General features: G+C 48.2%; 1 protein-coding gene across 1 annotated transcript; it reads right to left on the bottom strand.

The window, feature by feature from the left end:
* Window positions 1–5036: 5036 nt before the first annotated feature.
* LOC120020846 (myoD family inhibitor-like) lies at window positions 5037–23515 on the bottom strand. The gene is made up of 3 exons (XM_038964509.1): window positions 23392–23515; window positions 5828–6154; window positions 5037–5626 (listed from the first exon to the last, which is right to left on the bottom strand). The coding sequence occupies exons 1-3, from the start codon at window positions 23513–23515 to the stop codon at window positions 5370–5372; spliced, it is 708 nt and encodes a 235-aa protein (XP_038820437.1). The 3' UTR covers window positions 5037–5369.
* Between the last annotated feature and the right edge of the window lie 329 nt (window positions 23516–23844).

Genomic DNA, 23844 nt, shown 5'->3' with positions numbered 1-23844 from the left:
CTTCACAGGCAAGGATATTGCTGCCAGTAAGATTGCACCTAAATCAACCATTTATCGGATCATCAAGAACTTCAAGAAGAGTGGTTCAATTGTTGAACCAACCATCCAGGAACAGTTTGGTGATGAACAATGCCTTTTCCAGCATGATGGAGCACCTTGCCATAAGGCAAAAATGATAACTAAGTGGCCCGGGGAACAAAACATTGATATTCTGGGTCCATGGCCAGGAAACTCCCCAGACCTTAATTCCATTGAGAACTTGTGGTCAATCCTCAAGAGGCGGGTGGACAAACAAAAACCCACAAATTCTGACAAACTCCACGCATTGATTATGCAAGAATGGGCTGCCATCAGTCAGGATGTGGCCCAGAAGTTAATTGACAGCATGCCAGGGCGGATTGCAGAGGTCTTGATAAAGAAGGGTCAACACTGCAAATATTGACTCTTTGCATCAACTTCATGTAATTGTCAATAAAAGCCTTTGACACTTATGAAATGGTTGTAATTAACATCTGACAAAAATATCTAAAGACACTGAAGCAGCAAACTTTGTGGAAATTAATATTTGTGTCATTCTCAAAACTTTTGGCCACGACTGCAGATACTCTATTTAGGGCCTATCAAAATAAAGTGTTACTCAATACAACATGATTAAATCTTAAAGGTAATGTTCCAGCGTTAATGGAGACTGTAGTCATGGTAAAAGCTGCATATGTCGGCTCAATCAGAAATTACCTTTACATTTCTATGGTGCAATCTGTTACACTTCAGCGATAGAGACTGAATAGAGCCCTTAGTCTGTTCAGAGAAGAGGCATTTAAGTAAATATGGACATAATGGTAGATACATAGAGGAAAGACCAGTCTGCATCGGTACCTGATGACAAAAATATAGACACCATGTCACTTCTAACACGGTCATTTTATTACACATGGTACTGGGTAAACACTAAACACATGTATTGGACAGAATGCTTGTATCAACTACTTTCACCAGAGCAAGCTAAGATTTAATCTTGACACCCATTTCACGAGACAAGACATGAAAAAGGAAAAACTCAGAGAGATTGTAGTGGAACCTTGTCAGGGAATGCAAAAAGTCACTGTTCACCCAGGCAGTATCAAGTTGATTATATTCCAGTTGTCTCCTAACTACTTAAGAGTTAACAACACAATTTGACTACATTAGATACGGTTCCTGTTTGATCCAGAGTGCATCCAAAACAACAAACATTATTACGGCTTCATACACGTATACAGTTGAAGTCAAAAGTTTACATACACCTTAGCCGAATACATTAAAACTCAGTTTTTCACAATTCCTGACATTTAGTCCTAGTAAAAAGTCCCTGTCTTAGGTCAGTTAGGATCACCACTTTATTTTAAGAATGTGAAATGTCAGAATAATAGTAGAGAATGATTTATTTCAGCTTTATTTCTTTCATCACATTCCCAGTGGGTCAGAAGTTTACGTACACTCAATTAGTATTTGGTAGCATTGCCTTTAAATTGTTTAACTTGGGTCAAACGTCTCCGGTAGCCTTCCACAAGCTTCCCACAATAAGTTGGGTGAATTTTGGCCCATTCCTCCTGACAGAACTGGTGTAACTGAGTCAGGTTTGTAGACCTCCTTGCTGGCACACGCTTCAGTTCTGCCCACAAATTTTCTATAGGATTGAGGTCAGGGCTTTGTGATGGTCACGCCAATACCTTGACTTTGTTGTCCTTAAACAATTTTGCCACAACTTTGGAAGTATGCTTGGGGTCATTGTCCATTTGGAAGACCCATTTGCGACCAAGCTTTAACTTCCTGACGGATGTTTTGATATGTTGCTTCCACATAATTTTACTTCCTCATAATGCCATCTATTTTGTGAAGTGCACCAGTCCCTCCTGCAGCAAAGCACCCCCACAACATGATGCCCCCGTGCTTCACGGTTGGGATGATGTTCTTCGGCTTGCAAGCCTCCCCCTTTTTCCTCCAAACATTAACGATGGTCATTATGGCCAAACAGTTCTATTTTTGTTTCATCAGACCAGAGGACATTTCTCCAAAAAGTACGATCTTTGTCCTCATGTGCAGTTGCAAACCGTAGTCTGGCTTTTTTATGGCGGTTTTGGAGCAGTGGCTTCTACCTTGCTGAGCCGCCTTTCAGGTTATGTCGATATAGGACTCGTTTTACTGTGGATATAGATACTTTTGTACCTGTTTCCTCCAGCATCTTCACAAGGTCCTTTGCTGTTGTTCTGGGATTGATTTGCACATTTCGCACCAAAGTACGTTCATCTCTAGGAGACAGAATGCATCTCCTTCCTGAGCGGTATGACAGCTGCGTGGTCCCATGGCGTTTATACTTGCGTACTATTGTTTTTGCAGATGAACGTGGTACCTACAGGCATTTGGAAATAGCTCCCAAGGATGAACCTTTTTTCTGAGGTCTTGGCTGATTTCTTTAGATTTTCCCATGATGTCAAGCAAAGGTACACCTCCAATTGACTCAAATTATGTCAATTAGCCTATCAGAAGCTTCTAAAGCCATGACATCATTTTCTGGAATTTTCCAAGCTGTTTAAAGGGACAGTCAACTTAGTGTATGTAAACTTCTGACCCACTGGAATTGTGATACAGTGAATTATAAGTGAAATAATCTGTCTGTAAACAATTGTTGGAAAAATGACTTGTGTCATGCACAAAGTAGATGTCCTAACCGACTTGCCAAAACTATAGTTTGTTAACAAGAAATTTGTGGAGTGGTTGAAAAACGAGTTTTAATGACTCCAACCTAAGTGTATGTAAACTTCTGACTTCAACTTTATCTCTCAAATTCTCACTTCTGATTTCCAGTTTTATTGTCCATTAAAAACACTCTATATTGTTAAGACTAGGCATATTTCCAGGGCTTTACTCAACAATGACTTGGATGTACAATATGACACCTCTCTCTACATCATCCGTAATAAAACTTTAATGCATCTTTCCAATATTACCTTAATCTCCATGTAGATGTACAGCTAGCGCTTTCATCAGAGATTCCGAGTATTCCCAATAAGGCATGTCTTTCATTACTAGTTACACCCAGTAATACAATACAGATGATCTATCTGTAAAGTCTGTAGTCTTTGGAATCAAGCAATTGGCTAGTTTGATTAGCCATAGCCTACAACCAAGTTTAAAACCTTCCACAGAATATAGGGTATAAAGATTCAGCAACAGCAAACTCTTTGATCTTCTTTGGTATTTCTGAGAGTTAAAAGGCCCTATTCAATCTGCATCGGGAAGTCCACCTCTACAGCGCGGGTGACTACATTCACGGTAAACGCTGCAAATGTCGGCCCAATCGGAAATGACCTTAAAATGCATAGCGCAGAATCCGTGACGCTTCACAGTTTCAGATTGAATAGACCCCGAAGTCATAAGAGGACCAACACAGTTTTTGCTGAGGGCAATCAGGACCCACTGGGTATAAAATATACAAACATAATCTTAGTAGAAAAATACATTACATCTCATGAGTTGCTGGGCAGAAAAGGGTAAGTGTTGGAGTGTGCAGGATCTATTCTATTATGATAAAACTAATATACTTACCATTCAAAATGCTACCATATGGATCATACTTAGCATAATATCCTCAGATATTCTAAATCTGGGAACGAAATTACATTTTGAAGAACGACTGCTTTGCAGGGAGAGAGGTTGGAACTGATAACATAGAAATGTGATTTCACATTGGAAGAGAAATGCAAATATCTAAACTAAAATCTACACAAAATAAGATGGATTAATAGAATTTCTGTTGCAAGGAGAGACAATCCAGGCCTGGAGTAAAGCAGAGGCCTTCCGTTCACATACTGTACAGTACAAGAGAATGAGATCAGGTAAAAGCCTTGAAAGTTTGAACGATCTCTTCCAGTCTATCTGTTAGTAACCATCTGTAATCAGTTTACAGCCAGACATATAGACAATTACAGAAAGATGAAAGACGAGCTCTCCTTTCACATGTTTGAGTCAGATGGAGGATGTGTTGATTGTTTGGTCTGTCAACAACGCCCCCTACAAACACTGCAGACTTTCGTTTCAGCCCAGCACTATTCAACTCATCAACTAACCATAAAATCTCGATTAGCTGAATCAGGTGTGCTAATGCTGGCTATGGAACAAAATGATTGTATCAGTAGCTAGGTTTCCATCCAATTAGAGACAGATGTTCATGCAAATATTCTAGAATTCGCATAAAGAAAATATGCGCATAAAAATCAGTGCCTGATAAAACAGAGACACAAAATGTACTTTTCCGCTCCAGTTTTGATGTACCAAATAAAAATCGAAATCTAAAATCTAAAGTGTTTCCATTGCATTTTCAACTCTACTATAACTCTGGTCTTGGCAGATGGGCTCCAGCCATCAGCTCTCAGATACCGTGCAGGTAGGCCCGTCTACATGATACGGTTATTATGGATAAGAGGGAGAATATTTGTACTTGTCAAATGGCAGTCAAGCGTCGATCATCACTTCACCATTTCTCGCATAATACATTTTACCGGCACAAAAAGATCCCACCATGTCGGCATTTTTTGTATTTTTTTCAAAACTTCACAGCTGTCCTGATTTTTGTTTATACGGTATGACTTCACTCGCATAAACTGTGGATGGAAACGTGGTTAGTGTTGACACGTTTCCATTGGTTTGTAGCCAAGCCCCCTACTCCCAGTCCTAGTCATCTACAGTAGACACACCCTCCACACGGACTGTGCACGCTGAGAAAAACGGTTAGCACTAAAACTTGAAGAGTTTAACCTTGCCAAGGACAAACTAGGTTCTGCTCCGATCTGAGCGACCATTTTCCTATTACTCTGCTGTCTTATCTACAGAAACACTGAAATCCTGTTAAATGGAGCCATTTTCTCATTTGCCTGCGAGGTCATTTTCATGCATGGAGAGATCCATTCATTGTGCTGCTGAGCCTCTGGAGACAGGGGGTTCTGCTGCAAGAAGAGACAGCTCACTGAGACAGATCACTGAGGGTCCAAAGGAAGTCCAGAGAGAGAAGCCGCTCAGAACCATCGCTGGAGCACAGCTATCATGGTGTATACACATCTGCATAGCAATGTGGTTGTAACAAGGGAGATATCCATAATTCTCCTTAGCAAACTGACAGGCAACACAGAAGAGAGGTGAGCAGGACAAGCCAAAGAGTAGTCCATGTCCTTTGATTGGTCAATTCCAATGGATTGTCCTTACATGGACCAATGGCAACTCTCAATATGTCCTCAATGTTGGCCAATGATCCTGCCCCTCCACTACCCTCTCTACTGAGCCTGGGCTGTGTGTGTGAGACAGAGAGGTATATCACCCACTGCGGTTTGGGAGGCTCAGGAGGAGAAACAGAGGCCGCAGCACTCCATGCAGATCTCCAGGCAGTCTGCAGACTCGCAGCACGCGTCGATGATCCCACAGTCCATGTCACACGGCAGTTCACAGTCACCACACTCCTCCGAGGCGCAGCAGCAGCAGAAGCACGCCGAGTCGTCCCCCGCACACGAACCACAGGTGGCACAGTCCAACACGATGTTACACAGAGTCAGGAACTCACAGAACAGACAGGCCAGGATACAGTGAACACAGCAGTCTGAGCGGGAGAGGGAGAGACGAGGAGTTATTCATCTTTATTTGACCTGGTAAGTTGGTTGGGAATGCATACTGTTTGGAAAAGAGGGAGGAGAGGATGGGGGAGACGGGAGAAGTGATGGATAATAATAGTAGATGAGACACAGGAGGAGGGAGGAAGTGTAGGATACAGTGAGATAGACTAGATCAGGTAGCAACTCACCATCCTGTACCTCTGTAGGTATCTGGGAGCTGTTGCTCTTGGAGGAGCTCTTGCTCCTCTTGCTGCTCTGAGAGGTGATGGAGGGGTTGGACTGGAGCTTCTTGGAGTTCTTCATCCCCGACGAGGAGGAGGAAGAGGCTGCCTTAGGGAGGGAGCCAGGGGCCGGCCGATCACAGGGTCCTCCGTTCCTCACTCCGTTGGTGTGAGGGGCGTGTGTGCAGTTGGGGCCGTGTGTGTGGGGCTTGGCTCCGTCTCGTGGCTGGCTGGTTGGCTGTGTTAGGCAGGGTTGGCTGGGGTTGATGTGGGTGGATCGAGCCTGGGGCTGACCTGAGGACAGGAACAAAGAAAGAAAATAAAAACATTTACAATAGTTGCTTTCGTTGTAACAGCGGGACACATGGGAAACGTAGTCATTGATACAGCAGGCCCCAATGGCTCCTGGGAAGGGCCATGTGTATTATGATGACTTCTGACCCGGCTCATCTAGATGCTTACACGACAACCCACAGACAGACACTCTCCTCCTCTCCTGTCCTCCCCTCTCACTGCCGTGAATAAACATGAACATGTTGGTGGGAGAAACGTATCTTGGACACGACATCATTACAGATAATCCCCATAAGAAAAAGGCCTTCAGTTTGACCAGGTCAAATTCACAGAACATTGAGAATCTATTCAAATCATTTACAAGGACAATTGGTGCTTCATGGTCTACCACTGGCAGCTGCACATTGCTAGGTGCATCCTGCATTCATATGTAACTCATGACTGTGATGCATATATGGTTGCTAGTTTTGGGGTTTTGATTTATGTGGACAGAGGGGCTGAAATGGCCTGGTTCTCACTCCTCACAGTCTCAAATGTAGGCCACACACACACACACACACACACACACACACACACACACACACACACACACACACACACACACACACACACACACACACACACACACACACACACACACACACACACACACACACACACACACACACACACACACACACCTGGTGTGTTTACAGCCTACAAACCCTCTACTGTTCCTCCTTCAACTCAGACCAGGGTTGATCTTGGCTGTCCAACATGCACCTCTTCGTATATTTTACTCTGAGCAGTGCCACCAATACTCATTTCCTGAGGTGTGAAAGCACACCACCTCTGTCAAAACAAACACCTTGAAAAATATATGATATATTATGATAATATTTAATACCATCCTTTCGAGGCCCTAAATATTTTCTTGACCTGAACACACAGATGAAGGTGTGACTTCACAGGGTAGAAAACCACTGCAGGATGTCCTGAGAGAAACACACAGACACACAAACCGGGGGTTGAGATGCAGTGAAGCCTAGCGGCCAGTAAAACCGTCCATTAGACAATCATTCAGAGACAGATAACCCTGCTAGGGCTGTTTTGATTGGCCCATGGTCGGGGTCACACAACCAATCGAGTGTGATTAAAGATTCTTTCATTCAGCGTTTTCTAACCCCATTCCAGATGTCTGGCAACCCACGGGGTAGTGTGTGTGTGTGTGTGTGTGTGTGTGTGTGTGTGTGTGTGTGCGTGTGTGTGTGTGTGTGTGTGTGTGTGTGTGTGTGTGTGTGTGTGTGTGTGTGTGTGTGTGTGTGTGTGTGTGTGTGTGTGTGTGTGTGGGGGAAAATATTGTGTCTTCTGAAGTATGTCATAAGTCAATACCTGCTGCTCTGAGTTATGTCTCCTTTCTCCTTTTTCCTCCTCTCTCCCTCTCTCCTTCTTTCTCCCCCACTCTCTCTCCTTCTCTCTCCCCCACTCTCTCTTCCCATCTCTCTCCCCACTCTCCTTCTCTCTCCCACTCTCTCTCCTCTCTCCCCCACTCTCTCTCCTCTCTCCCCCCCTCTCCCTCCCCCACTCTTCTTCTCTCGCTCTCCTTCCCCCCCTCTCCCCCTCGCTCTTTGTCTCTCCCCCTCGCTCTTTGTCTCTCCCCCTCGCTATCCCCAGGTCTTTCACTTTAACCATTCTCACATTTAAAAAAATACAGTACAATGCTGTGTAGTACATTACAGCATAACGGTTTGGTTCTGTCTAGATGAGGACAAGAGAGAGCGAGGGATGGTGAGTAGAGGAGGGGACAGGATGTGTGGCCACCATTGTTCTCCAAATGATCGGTAAGGAGGAACAGTCAGACCCATCCAAACCCTGGACCCCAGAGAGAAAGAATCTGCCCTAAAAACCATGTCCCAGCTTTTCACTTCACTAGAAAACACACACACACACACAGACGCACACACACACACACACACGCACACACACACACAGACGCACACACACACACACACACACACACACACACACACACACACACACACACACACACACACACACACACACACACACACACACACACACACACACACACACAAACCCTAATCAGAGTGAGTTTTAGTGAAACCACACAGAGCGATGTCTTTACCCCACATCTCTCTGCTAGTCATTCTCTAAGTAGCACAGTGAAATTAAGTCCATGTCTGGTTAACAGTACGTTCCTATGGTTGGTAAAGACAACATCAGCAGGAATACAATATTGTTTGTTTACTGAATGCCACTGGAGTCATTAAAAAAGGATTGCTGGCAATGGAGCAAGGGATAAGTTCCTTCTAACTGGACAGAGAGAGAGATCAAATGAGAGTTAAAATGGTGTCTGGATATTATTTAGAGTGGTATGAGAGTTCATTCACCCCTCTCCCCTGTGTGTGGGTGTCGGTGGGGGTGGTTGTGTGTGTGTGTGTGTGGGCAGTAAACAGGCGGGTCTCTTGGGCATCTAGCAGCCAGACAGACAGACTAGGTTTCAGAGGAGTCATGCCTGTCTCCATACAAAGCCTAAGAACAAACAACAAGGCTGGCGCGCGCGCACACACACACACACACACACACACACACACACACACACACACACACACACACACACACACACACACACACACACACACACACACACACACACACACACACACACACACACACACACACACACACACACACAGAGAATCTTTGTGCAACACAGACTGCGATAGAGTGTGTGTTTGTGAGATAGAGAAACAGACGACAGTGTGTAAGAGAAAGATCCGTTCTGCGGATATACACCCCTAAGCTCTGGCTGTCTTGTCTATTTTGGGTCAGGAGTGATGTAAGGGCGTGCCACACAAACACAATGATTCAGCAGCACATAGTTAAAAATAAGAACAAATAAAAAGCCAAATGACTGTGGGCTTAGCATGATGAAACTGGCACACCACAAACTGAAGGAGAAGAGGGGAGAAACCCAGAGCAGGAAGGAGGGTGAGTGTAGCCTGGGCCGGAGAATGCAGTAATATGTGAATATGTACAAAACAGTGTGTGAGAGAGACAGAGAGAGAGACAGAGAGGGTTCATTTTGATTGTTTATTTCACTTTTGTTTATTATCTATTTCACTTGCTTTGGCAATGTTAACATGTTTCCCATGCCAATAAAGCCCTTGAATTGAATTGAGAGAGAGAGAGACAGGGTGAGACAGAGAGAGGGAGAGAGGCCCAGTGTAGGCCCAGCCTGTTGCCTGCAGCGATGGGGGTGTGGTATGTCTGGCTTGAGAGAGGGTGAATCACAGTCAGCTGAATGCTCACCTCTACCTCCCCTTACCCCTCCCTCTCTCCCCAAATCCCTCCATTCACTCACCTCCCATTACCCTCCAAACAGCCAACCTCCTCCTCACCTCCTCCCCCCTCTCTCTCCAAATCCCTCTCCTCCCACCACCTCCCCTTCAGTCACCTCCCTCCCACCACTCTAGACTTGAGGCTATGATTACTACTGATCACTGCACCTCTCTACCTTCCCAACCTCCCTCCTCCCTCTTTCCCCCCCTTTTCCTCCCTCTCTCCCTCAGTGACTCAGCACTCTGACTCTTTCCCCCCCTTTTCCTCCCTCTCTCCCTCAGTGACTCAGCAGTCTGACTCTTTCCCCCCCTTTTCCTCCCTCTCTCCCTCAGTGACTTAGCAGTCTGACTCTTTCCCCCCCTTTTCCTCCCTCTCTCCCTCAGTGACTCAGCAGTCTGACTCTTTCCCCCCCTTTTCCTCCCTCTCTCCCTCAGTGACTCAGCAGTCTGACTCTTTCCCCCCCTTTTCCTCCCTCTCTCCCTCAGTGACTCAGCAGTCTGACTCTTTCCCCCCCTTTTCCTCCCTCTCTCCCTCAGTGACTCAGCAGTCTGACTCTTCCCCCCCTTTTCCTCCCTCTCTCCCTCAGTGACTCAGCAGTCTGACTCTTTCCCCCCCTTTTCCTCCCTCTCTCCCTCAGTGACTCAGCAGTCTGACTCTTTCCCCCCCTTTTCCTCCCTCTCTCCCTCAGTGACTCAGCAGTCTGACTCTTTCCCCCCCTTTTCCTCCCTCTCTCCCTCAGTGACTCAGCAGTCTGACCAGTAGACAGTAAACCGAGTGCTGTTAATGCCAGGCCAGCTGAACCAGGCCAGCTGAACCAGGCCAGCTGAACCAGGCCAGCTGAACCAGGCCAGATCTGTAAGGGACCTGCTGGCCCCTGTTTTCCCTCCCTACATATAGAACAGAACACCTGAGTGTGACGTCCAGAACTGTTACTACAGATCACAGCTAATCACAACTAAGTGCTTTACATGGGAAGTACTGTCACCTTGTCCATCCATTGTCACCTCATTCACCACCAATGGGACTTGATGAGGACTGGGAGGCGGGGGGTGTTAAAATGGGTGACCCCTTAAAAACACTGACCTCATAAGCCCCTGGCTGCTTCAGCTCATTTCAATAACAATCTCTACAGGGATGGGGAATCTAATCTCAGAATAGCAGAGTGGTATTTCTAAAGAGTGCTATTCCAATGGAAGTTTACCTTATTTCCCTATACAGAGTGGGCAATGGGGGCTGAGAGAGGATGAACGCTCCACTTAACTGGGAGAATGGGGTGAAAATAGGGAGAGAGGGAGGGAGGAGAGAGGGAGGGAGGAGAGGGGGAGGGAGGAGAGAGGGAAGGAGGAGAGAGAAGGAGGAGAGAGGAAAGGTCGAAAAGGTGAAAGGTAAGACAGAGGAGAGAGGGAAGGAGGAGAGAGGGAATGAGGAGAGGGGAGAGAGGGAAGGAAGAGAGAGGGAAGGAGGAGAGAGGGAAGGAGGAGAGGGGAGCGAGGGAAGGAAGAGAGAGGGAAGGAGGAGAGTGGGAAGGAGGAGAGGGGAGAGAGGGAAGGAAGAGAGAGGGAAGGAGGAGAGAGGGAAGGAGGAGAGAGGAAAGGGGAAAGAATGGGTCAGAAGTAAAGTTGGGGTTAGGTGTCACTCTTTCCAGGCTGTGTGTATGTGTGTGTGTGTGTGTGTGTGTGTGTGTGTGTGTGTGTGTGTGTGTGTGTGTGTGTGTGTGTGTGTGTGTGTGTGTGTGTGTGTGTGTGAGAGAGTGTGAGAGAGAGAGAGAGAGAAAGAAGAAGAGGAGGATGAGGAAAAGGAGAGATTAATCACAGACTAGTGTGTGCGTGCGTGTGTGAAGGAGGAGGAAGAGGAGGATGAGGACAGATTCATCGCAGACTGGTGTGTAATTAAAGGCACTGTGTCACGATCCTGTTACATTTTACATTTTACACTAACCTGGTCCACATCCCCTTTAATGAGCCCATCATCATACTGACCTCACCAAGCTGTCAACTCAGCCTTTCCACTGCACTGTTGTGTGTGCGTGATTGTACGCATTACAACTAAAACGTTAACTAAATATTGCTCCATTTCAGCTGTTATTAACTTGTCTGTATGGAGCATTTTCTGATTTAAGTTGTACAAATGAGTCATGAGGACTGATGAATCCCTGTGGGCCCTGAACTCTCTGTGTACCACTGTGGCGCCAGACAAAAGGAGTGAGGGAGTGAGTGAGAGAGGAAGTGAGTGAGAGAGGGAGTGAGTGAGAGAGGGAGTGTGAGGGGTCTGACAGTGAGGGGTCTGACAGTGAGGGGTCTGACAGAGAGGTGGTGGTGATGGTGGTTAGAGTAGCAGCAGGGCAGACCTGAGGTTTGGATGAAAACAGTTCAAAACATACAACAGTACCCCCCAAAGGAGAGGTCAGTCATGAGTCAGACAGCTTTTCACCCCCCATGCTACTTCCTGGCAGGGTGTATAGGACTGACAGGCCACTCACACTGACGTATGAGCTTGACTGATGCTTTACTGAATCAATGTGCTGGAGACACAGACACACACCACTCAACTACTAAAGAGAACAGCACACACAAACCCGTGCACACACACACTCAGGCACAGCACACACACACGCAGGCACAGCACACACAAACCCGTGCACACACACACGCAGGCACAGCACACACAAACCCGTGCACACACACACACGCAGGCACAGCACACACACACGCAGGCACAGCACACACACACGCAGGCACAGCACACACAAATCCGTGCACACACACACGCAGGCACAGCACACACAAACCCGTGCACACACACACACGCAAGCACAGCACACACAAACCCGTGCACACACACACACGCAGGCACAGCACACACAAACCCGTGCACACACACACACGCAGGCACAGCACACACAAACCCGTGCACACACACACACGCAGGCACAGCACACACAAACCCGTGCACACACACACACGCAGGCACAGCACACACAAACCCGTGCACACACACACACGCAGGCACAGCACACACAAACCCGTGCACACACACACACGCAGGCACAGCACACACAAACCCGTGCACACACACACACGCAGGCACAGCACACACAAACCCGTGCACACACACACACGCAGGCACAGCACACACAAACCCGTGCACACACACACACGCAGGCACAGCACACACAAACCCGTGCACACACACACACGCAGGCACAGCACACACAAACCCGTGCACACACACACACGCAGGCACAGCACACACAAACCCGTGCACACACACACACGCAGGCACAGCACACACAAACCCGTGCACACACACACACGCAGGCACAGCACACACAAACCCGTGCACACACACACACGCAGGCACAGCACACACAAACCCGTGCACACACACACACGCGCGCCACATTAACACACACCCGTTAACGGCTCTCTCTGCACATTAGTCTCAGACAGCTTGTCAGAGGCCCAGCGCCAGACACATGCTACAGCCATGATGTCATCACTGTGAGACAGAGCATATGGGTTGCAGAATGCAATCTCGCTTCTGTTTCCCCCCCCCCACACACACACACACACACACACGTCATTTACATGATGACATCACCGCACACACACACAGACCATAGACATCTAGTCATCTAGTAGCAGCAAGAGCCACTAGTTCATATTTGATATAATCAGTAGACAGGCCAAACTCTCTCTCTTTATGGCTGTGGTTGTAGCAAAGTAAGAGGATCTAGAAAGTTAGTCACAGTGTTCAATTTACAACTTCCAGACACACACGCACAAAAACACACATACACACACACAAATACGAGCCCCCAGACTGACTCACCAGCAATCTGCATCAGCAGAGAAAAGCAGGTGTAACAGAGATGACATTGCTTGTAGATGCTGGTCTAAGGTCTGTTTTGATTTCTTCCCCTAATGGTTAAGGTTAGGCTCGGGGAAGAGAAAGCTGATCCTAGATATGTACACCAGAGTGGGAGGAGGGTTTGAAAGCAGGTATAGAGGATGGATGGAGGGAGGTATAGGGGAAGGAGGGAGGTATAGAGGAATGGAAGGAGGGAGGTATAGGGGAATGAGGGAGGTATAGGGGAATGAGGGAGGTATAGGGGGATGGGAGGAGGGAGGTATAGAGGAATGGAAGGAGGGAGGTATAGGGGGATGGAAGGAGGGAGGTATAGGGGGATGGGAGGAGGGAGGTATAGGGGGATGGAAGGAGGGAGGTATAGGGGGATGGGATGAGGGAGGTATAGAGGAATGGAAGGAGGGAGGTATAGGGGAATGAGGGAGGTATATGGGGGATGGGAGGAGGGAGTTATAGGGGGATGGAAGGAGGGAGGTATAGGGGGATGGGAGGAGGGAGGTATAGAGGAATGGAAGGAGGGAGTTATAGGGGGATGTAAGGAGGGAGGTATAGGGGAATGGAAGGAGGGAGGTATAGGGGGATGGGAGGAGAGAGGTATAGAGGAATGGAAGGAGGGAGGTATAGGGGGATGGAAGGAGGGAGGTATAGGGGAATGGAAGGAGGGAGGTATATGGGGGATGGAAGGAGGGAGGTATAGGGGGATGGGAGGAGGGAGGTATAGAGGAATGGAAGGAGGGAGGTATAGGGGAATGAGGGAGGTATAGGGGGATGGGAGGAGGGAGGTATCGGGGGATGGAAGGAGGGAGAAATAGGGGGATGGGAGGAGGGAGGTTTATGGGGGATGGAAGGAGGGAGTTATAGGGGAATGGAAGGAGGGAGGTATAGAGGAATGGGAGGAGGGAGGTATAGGGGGATGGGAGGAGGGAGGTATAGGGGGATGGGAGGAGGGAGGTATACGGGGGATGGGAGAAGGGAGGTATAGGGGGATGGAAAGAGGGAGGTATAGGGGGATGGGAGGAGGGAGGTATAGAGGAATGGAAGGAGGGAGGTATAGGGGAATGAGGGAGGTATAGGCGGATGGGACGAGGGAGGTATAGGGGGATGGAAGGAGGGAGGTATAGGGGGATGGGAGGAGGGAGGTATATGGGGGATGGGAGGAAGGAGGTATAGGGGGATGGAAGGAGGGAGGTATAGGGGAATGGAAGGAGGGAGGTATAGAGGAATGGAAGGAGGGAGGTATAGGGGGATGGGAGGAGGGAGGTTTATGGGGGATGGGAGGAGGGAGGTATAGGGGGATGGAAGGAGGGAGGTATAGGGTGATGGGAGGAGGGAGGTATAGAGGGATGGAAGGAGGGAGTTATAGGGGGATGGAAGGAGGGAGGTATAGGGGGATGGGAGGAGGGAGGTATATGGGGATGGGAGGAGGGAGGTATAGGGGGATGGGAGGAGGGAGGTATATGGGGATGGAAGGAGGGAGGTATATGGGAATGGAAGGAGGGAGGTATAGGGGGATGGGAGGAGGGCGGTATAGGGGGATGGGAGGAGGGAGGTATAGGGGGGTGGAAGGAGGGAGGTATAGGGGGATGGAAGGAGGGAGGTATAGGGGGATGGGAGGAGGGAGGTATATGGGGGATGGGAGGAGGGAGGTATATGGGGATGGGAGGAGGGTGGTATAGGGGATGGAAGGAGGGAGGTATAGAGTAATGGAAGGAGGGAGGTATAGGGGGATGGGAGGAGGGAGGTATAGGGGGATGGGAGGAGGGAGGTATAGGGGGATGGGAGGAGGGAGGTATAGAGAAATGGAAGGCAGGGAGGTATAGGGGAATGGAAGGAGGGAGGTATAGAGGAATGGAAGGAGGGAGGTATAGGGGGATGGGAGGAGGGAGGGATAGAGGAATGGAAGGAGGGAGGTATAGAGGATTGGGAGGAGGGAGGTATAGGGGGATGGGAGGAGGGAGGTATAGGTGGATGGGAAGAGGGAGGTATAGAGGAATGGAAGGAGGGAGGTATAGGGGAATGAGGGAGGTATAGGGGGATGGGAGGAGGGAGGTATATGGGGGATGGAAGGAGGGAGGTATAGGGGGATGGGAGGAGGGTGGTATAGAGGAATGGAAGGCAGGGAGGTATAGAGGAATGGAAGGAGGGAGGTATAGGGGGATGGGAGGAGGGAGGTATAGGGGGATGGGAGGAGGGAGGTATAGAGGAATGGAAGGAGGGAGGTATAGAGGAATGGGAGGAGGGAGGTATAGTGGGATGGGAGGAGGGAGGAATAGGGGGATGGGAGGAGGGAGGTATATGGGGGATGGGAGGAGGGAGGTATAGGGGGATGGAAGGAGGGAGGTATAGGGGAATGAGGAAGGTATATGGGGGATGGGAAGAGGGAGGTATAGAGGAATGGAAGGAGGGAGGTATAGGGGAATGAGGGAGGTATAGGGGGATGGGAGGAGGGAGGTATAGGGGGATGGAAGGAGGGAGGTATAGGGGGATGGGAGGAGGGAGGTATATGGGGGATGGGAGGAGGGAGGTATAGGGGGATGGAAGGAGGGAGGTATAGAGGAATGGAAGGAGGGAGGTATATGGGGATGGGAGGAGGGAGGTATAGAGGAATGGGAGGAGGGAGGTATAGAGGAATGGGAGGAGGGAGGTATAGGGGAATGGAAGGAGGGAGGTATAGGGGGATGGGAGGAGGGAGGTTTATGGGGGATGGGAGGATGGAGGTATAGGGGGATGGAAGGAGGGAGGTATAGGGGGATGGGAGGAGGGAGGTATAGGGGGATGGAAGGAGGGAGGTATAGGGGGATGGAAGGAGGGAGGTATAGGGGGATGGGAGGAGGGAGGTATATGGGGGATGGGAGGAGGGAGGTATATGGGCGATGGGAGGAGGGAGGTATATGGGGATGGAGGGAGGGTGGTACAGGGGAATGGAAGGAGGGAGGTATAGAGGAATGGAAGGAGGGAGGTATAAGGGGATGGGAGGAGGGAGGTATAGGGGGGGGGGAGGAGGGAGGTATAGGGGGATGGAAGGAGGGAGGTATAGGGGAATGGGAGGAGGGAGGTATAGAGGGATGGGAGGAGGGAGGTATAGGGGGATGGAAGGAGGGAGGTTAGGGGGATGGGAGAAGGAAGGTATAGGGGAATGGGATGAGGGAGGTATAGGGGGATGGAAGGAGGGAGGTATAGAGGAATGGGAGTAGAGAGGTATAGGGGGATGGAAGGAGGGAGGTATAGGGGGATGGGAGGAGGGAGGTATAGGGGGATGGAAGGAGGGAGGTATAGAGGAATGGGAGGAGGGAGGTATAGGGGGATGGAAGGAGGGAGGTATAGGTGATGGAAGGAGGGAGGTATAGGGGAATGGGAGGACGGAGGTATAGAGGGATGGGAGGAGGGAGGTATAGAGGAATGGAAGGAGGGAGGTATAGGGGGATGGAAGGAGGGAGGTATAGGGGGATGGGAGGAGGGAGGTATAGGGGGATGGAAGGTGGGAGGTACAGAGGAATGGAAGGAGGGAGGTATAGGGGGATGGGAGGAGGGAGGTATAGAGGAATGGAAGGTGGGAGGTACAGAGGAATGGAAGGAGGGAGGTATATGGGGATGGGAGGAGGGAGGTATAGAGGGATGGGAGGAGGGAGGTATAGAGGAATGGAAGGAGGGAGGTATAGGGGGATGGAAGGAGGGAGGTATAGGGGGATGGGATGAGGGAGGTATAGGGGGATGGAAGGTGGGAGGTACAGAGGAATGGAAGGAGGGAGGTATATGGGGATGGGAGGAGGGAGGTATAAGGGGATGGGAGGAGGGAGGTATAGAGGGATGGAAGGAGGGAGGTATAGGGGGATGGAAGGAGGGAGGTATAGGGGGATGGAAGGTGGGAGGTACAGAGGAATGGAAGGAGGGAGGTATAGGGGGATGGAAGGAGGGAGGTATAGGGGGATGGGAGGAGGGAGGTACAGTGGGGCAAAAAGTATTTAGTCAGCCACCAATTGTGCAAGTTCTCTCACTTAAAAAGATGACAGAGGCCTGTAATTTTCATCATAGGTACACCTCAACTATGACAGACAACATGAGAAAAAAAAATCCAGAAAATCACATTGTGGGATTTTTTAATGAATTTATTTGCAAATTATGGTGGAAAATAAGTATTTGGTCAATAACAAAAGTTTATCTCAATACTTTGTTATATACCCTTTGTTGGCAATGACAAAGGTCAAACGTTTTCTGTAAGTCTTCACAAGGTTTTCACACACTGTTGCTGGTATTTTGGCCCATTCCTCCATGCAGATCTCCTCTAGAGCAGTGATGTTTTGGGGCTGTTGCTGGGCAACACAGACTTTCAACTCCCTTTCAAAGATTTTCTATGGGGTTGAGATCTGGAGACTGGCTAGGCCACTCCAGGACCTTGAAATGCTTCTTATGAAGCCACTCCTTCGTTGCCAGGGCGGTGTGTTTGAGATCATTGTCATGCTGAAAGACCACCAAGACCAGCCACGTTTCATCTTCAATGCCCTTGCTGATGGAAGGAGGTTTTCACTCAAAATCTCACGATACATGGCCCCATTCATTCTTTCCTTTACACGGATCAGTCGTCCTGGTCCCTTTGCAAAAAAACAGCCCCAAAGCATGATGTTTCCACCCCTATACTTCACAGTAGGTATGGTGTTCTTTGGATGCAACTCAGCATTCTTTGTCCTCCAAACACGACGAGTTGAGTTTTTACCAAAAAGTTCTATTTTGGTTTCATCTGACCATATGACATTCTCCCAATCTTCTTCTGGATCATCCAAATGCTCTCTAGCAAACTTCAGACGGGCCTGGACATGTACTGGCTTAAGCAGGGGGACACGTCTGGCACTGCAGGATTTGAGTCCCTGGCGGCGTAGTGTGTTACTGATGGTAGGCTTTGTTACTTTGGTCCCAGCTCTCTGCAGGTCATTCACTAGGTCCCCCCCGTGTGGTTCTGGGATTTTTGCTCACCGTTCTTGTGATCATTTTGACCCCACGGGGTGAGATCTTCCGTGGAGCCCCAGATCGAGGGAGATTATCAGTGGTCTTGTATGTCTTCCATTTCCTAATAATTGCTCCCACAGTTGATTTCTTCAAACCAAGCTGCTTACCTATTGCAGATTCAGTCTTCCCAGCCTGGTGCAGGTCTACAATTTTGTTTCTGGTGTCCTTTGACAGCTCTTTGGTCTTGGCCATAGTGGAGTTTGGAGTGTGACTGTTTGAGGTTGTGGACAGGTGTCTTTTATACTGATAACAAGTTCAAACAGGTGCCATTAATACAGGTAACGAGTGGAGGACAGAGGAGCCTCTTAAAGAAGAAGTTACAGGTCTGTGAGAGCCAGAAATCTTGCTTGTTTGTAGGTGACCAAATACTTATTTTCCACCATAATTTGCAAATAAATTCATTAAAAATCCTACAATGTGATTTTCTGGATTTTTCCCCCCTCATTTTGTCTGTCATAGTTGAAGTGTACCTATGATTACAGGCCTCTCTCATCTTTTTAAGTGGGAGAACTTGCACAATTGGTGGCTGACTAAATACTTTTTTGCTCCACTGTATATGGGGATGGAAGGAGGGAGGTATAGGGGGATCGGAGGAGGGAGGTATAGGGGGATGGGAGGTATAGGGGGGTGGGAGGAATAGGGGGGTGGGAGGAATAGGGGGGTGGGAGGAATAGGGGGTGGGAGGTATAGGGAGATGGAAGGAGAGAGGTATAGGGGATGGAGGGAGGTATAGGGGATGGAGGGAGGTATAGGGGGATGGAGGTAGGTATAGGGGGATGGAGGGAGGTATAGGGGGATGGAGGGAGGTATAGGGGATGGAGGAAGGTATAGGGGGATGGAGGGAGGTATAGGGGGATGGAGGGAGGTATAGGGGGATGGAGGGAGGTATAGGGGCGAGGGAGGGAGGTATAGGGGGGATGGAGGGAGGTATAGGGGGATGGAGGGAGGTATAGGGGGATGGAGGGAGGTATAGGGGGATGGAGGGAGGTATAGGGGGATGGAGGGAGGTATAGGGGGATGGAGGGAGGTATAGGGGGGATGGAGGGAGCTATAGGGGGATGGAGGAAGGTATAGGGGGATGGAGGGAGGTATAGGGGGGATGGAGGTATAGGGGGATGGAGGGAGCTATAGGGGGATGGAGGGAGGTATAGGGGGGATGGAGGGAGGTATAGGGGGATGGAGGGAGGTATAGGGGGATGGAGGTATAGGGGGATGGAGGGAGCTATAGGGGGATGGAGGGAGGTATAGGGGGATGGAGGAAGGTATAGGGGGATGGAGGGAGGTATAGGGGGATGGAGGGAGGTATAGGGGGATGGAGGGAGGTATAGGGGGATGGAGGGAGCTATAGGGGGATGGAGGGAGGTATAGGGGGGTGGAGGGAGGTATAGGGGGATGGAGGGAGGTATAGGGGGATGAAGGTATAGGGGGATGAAGGTATAGGGGGATGGAGGTATAGGGGGATGGAGGGAGCTATAGGGGGGAAGGAGGTATAGGGGATGGAGGGAGGTATAGGGGGGAAGGAGGTATAGGGGGATGGAGGGATTTATAAGGCGATGGAGGGAGGTATAGGGGGAAGGAGGTATAGGGGATGGAGGTATAGGGTGATGGAGGTATAGGGGGATGGAGGTATAGGGGGATGGAGGTATAGGGGGATGTAGGTATAGGGGATGGAGGGAGGTATAGGGGGAAGGAGGTATAGGGGGTAAGGAGGTACAGGGGATGGAGGGAGGTATAGGGGGATGAAGGTATAGGGGGATGGAGGGAGGTATAGGGGGGAAGGAGGTATAGGGGGTAAGGAGGTACAGGGGGATGGAGGAAGGTGTGAGATGGGGCTTGTACATTTTGTCGTAGTCTAGTAACTCTTGCAGCACAGTGTATGGAGCTGGTTTTATGGGGGACATAAAATAAGAGAAGAATGTTGAATACAGACCCAGACTAATACACACACACACACACACACACACACACACACACACACACACACACACACACACACACACACACACACACACACACACACACACACACACACACACATAGCTAAAATCCCACAGAAACCTGTTTCATAAGTATTTCAACATTACCCGGCCCAATTCCCCCATAACCCTAAACCCAGTCCCTCTCCTAGTATTACCCAATCCCTCTCTCTCTGACACAGCCTCTTAAACACACCATCATTACAGCTCCTGGAGTTACTTTGCGGTAACTCAGTAACTATCAGGAAGTGGCTCACGTTGCTTGGAGCAGAGGACCCCTGGCCGGAATACAGTGGGATGATGTGTGTGTGGTTAGGGGTTTAGGGGGAGACAGGAATGTATGTGTGTGTCAGTATGTTTGTGTACAGTATCTGTATGTTATTGATGCCAGGGCTGCTTTTCCAGCAGGAAGTGAATGCAGTACTGTATTGGGGGACCATATGGTGTAGAGGTCGACCGATTAATCGGAATGGCCGATTAATTAGGGCCGATTTCAAGTTTTCATAACAATCGGAAATCGGTATTTTTGGGCGCCGATTTGCCTTTTTTTTTTTTTTTTTTTTTTTACACCTTTATTTAATCTTTATTTAACTAGGCAAGTCAGTTAAGAACACATTCTTATTTTCAATGACGGGCTAGGAACGTTCTGCCTCGTTCAGGGGCAGCTCGGGGGATCCAATCTTGCAACTTTGCAGTTAACTAGTCCAATGCTCTAACACCTGATTACATTGCACTCCACAAGGAGCCTGCCTGTTAGCGAATGCAGTAAGCTAAGGTAAGTTGCTAGCTAGCATTAAACTTATCTTATAAAAAACAATCAATCAATGACTGTCATTGCTCCAATGTGTACTTAACCATAAACATCAATGCCTTTCTTAAAATCAATACACAAGTATATATTTTTAAACCTGCATATTTAGCTAAAAGAAATCCAGGTTAGCAAGGCAATATTAACCAGGTGAAATTGTGTCATTTCTCTTGCGTTCATTGCACGCAGAGTCTGGGTATATGCAACAGTTTGGGCCGCCTGGCTCTTTGCGAACTAATTTGCCAGAATTTTACGTAATTATGACATAACATTGAAGGTTGTGCAATGTAACAGGAATATTTAGACTTATGGATGCCACCCGTTAGATAAAATACGGAACGGAATAAACGTTTTGTTTTCGAGGTGATAGTTTCCGGATTAGTCAAAGGTATATGGTTTAGAGAGAAATAGTCGACGAGTTATAATTCCTGTAATAACTTGCGGCTGAACTTGAAAGGGGTTCCTTCGTTATTTTACCGCTCATGTCTTCCATAGAGAATGTCTTGATCTACTTCAAATAAGGTCTGTGTTTCGCGGAGGAGCAGACTGACAGGGGACCATTGTCACGTTCTGACCTTAGTTCCTTTATTTTGGTTTGGTCAGGGCGTGAGTTGGGGTGGGCATTCTATGTTGTTTTTCTATGTTTTCCATTTCTATGTATTTGGCCTGGTATGGTTCCCAATCAGAGGCAGCTGTCTATCTTTGTCTCTGATTGAGAACCATACTTAGGTAGCCTTTTCCCACCTGTGTGGTGTGGGTAGTTAATTTCTGTTTAGTGTGTGTTGCACCTGATGGAGCTGTTTCGGTTGTCTCTTTGTTGTTTTTGCATTTTAGTGTTCAGTTTGGAATAAACATGACGAACACGTACCACGCTGCGCTTTGGTCTTCACCTTCTTCCACCAACGGCCGTTACAACCATGCAGACAAGCTCTGCTTTCTGCACTACAACCTAAAACTTCTTAACTGGGAATATTGAAGACCCATGAAAGCTGGTGGTTCGTTTTAACATATGTTCCCATGTTATTTGAGACTAAATTGATTTTATTTATGTATTATATTAGGTTAAAATAAAAGTGTTCATTGTTCATTCAGTATTGTTGCAATTGTCATTATTACAAAAATGTGTGTGTGTGTATGATATATATATATCTATAAATACATATTCTTTTTAATCGGCCAATTAATCGGTATCGGCTTTTTTTGTCCTCCAATAATCGGTATCGGTATCGGCGTTGAAAAATCATAATCGGTCGACCTCTAATATGGTGTTTAGGGGTCAGTGAAGGACATTTGTTCAGCTCTGTGATCCACCTTTACCATTTGGGATGGAGTTTCTAGCCAGGACCCGGCCTTGAACTGTGACCCCCCCCCCTAATCCAAAAGGTCTAACGATAAACTGTAAGCCCAGGTAATGGCCTATATTACTACATAAACGATGGTTCATACTTCATAAAGATGCCCAAGAGAATACGGGGGAGAGACGGACACGGCCAAAAGCTATACTGTCAGAGTCACCTAGGTACAGTAGTCATAGCGACTCCCAGCAATCACAGTTACCACCAAACAGAGAGGAAATAGTCAAATGGAGGAGAGGTGTTTCATTTGGCCGCAGCATGTAGAGGCATGTAGAGCTAACAGGCAGGTAGCCTAGTGGTTAGAGCGTTGGATTAGTAACCGAAAGGTTGCTTGATCGAACCCCCGAGCTGACAAGGTAAAAATCTGTTGCTCTGCCCCTGAACAAGGCAGTTAACCCACTGTTCCCCGGTAGGCCGTCATTGTAAATATGAATTTGTTCTTAACTGACTTGCCTAGTTAAAAAAAATGGCTAAATATATTTATTTTTTAATCCCTCTGTTGACAATTCAATTCAGAGGCGTGAGAGAGTGTGTATCTGACCTATTTCTTAGGGCTGTGTGTGTTCATTCAGGGTCCAGACGGTGTGACTCACAACACCGGGGCTCAGTAATGGAACCCAAACATTAAAAGCCATTTATGTATTTGTATGTGTGTGCGTGAGAGAGTGTGTACATATGTGCAGACAGACGTGTGTGTGTGTGAGTATGGTTGTTTGTGTGTGTGTACAATTGTGTGCGTATGCTTGTGTATATAGGTGTGTGTGTGTGTGTGTGTGTGTGTGTGTGTGTGTGTGTGTGTGTGTGTGTGTGTGTGTGTGTGTGTGTGTGTGTGTGTGTGTGTGTGTGTGTGTGTGTGTGTGTGTGTGTGTGTGTGTGTGTGTAACTCACATGTAATGCTCTTGCTAGGTGTCGTCAGGTCCGGCTGTGAGAGACTGTTGTTGTTGTTGCCGTTCTCCGCGTCTCCTAGCAACCCCTCTGGTTTAACCTTTGGCCTCTCGATAAGGGGCTCCATGCTCCTGTCCAAATCTGGAGGTAACAGAGAGAGAGAAGACAGAGGGACAGCTCCCCTCAGACTGCCACCAAAGAAATGTCCCGCAGAGAAGCACAAGATTGAACTTCACTCAACTTTCTAGAGTTTTCCCCGTTAGTTAACACTATCAACGTTTCCCCGTTAGTTAACACTATCAACGTTTCCCCGTTAGTTAACACTATCAACGTTTCCCCGTTAGTTAACACTATCAACGTTTCCCCGTTAGTTAACACTATCAACGTTTCCCCGCTAGTTAACACTATCAACGTTTCCCCGTTAGTTAACATAATCAACGTTTCCCCGTTAGTTAA

Source organism: Salvelinus namaycush, chromosome 2, assembly GCF_016432855.1.
Source record: "Salvelinus namaycush isolate Seneca chromosome 2, SaNama_1.0, whole genome shotgun sequence".
NCBI classification, from domain to species: domain Eukaryota; kingdom Metazoa; phylum Chordata; class Actinopteri; order Salmoniformes; family Salmonidae; genus Salvelinus; species Salvelinus namaycush.
This window is presented reverse-complemented; position numbering and strand designations above follow the sequence as displayed.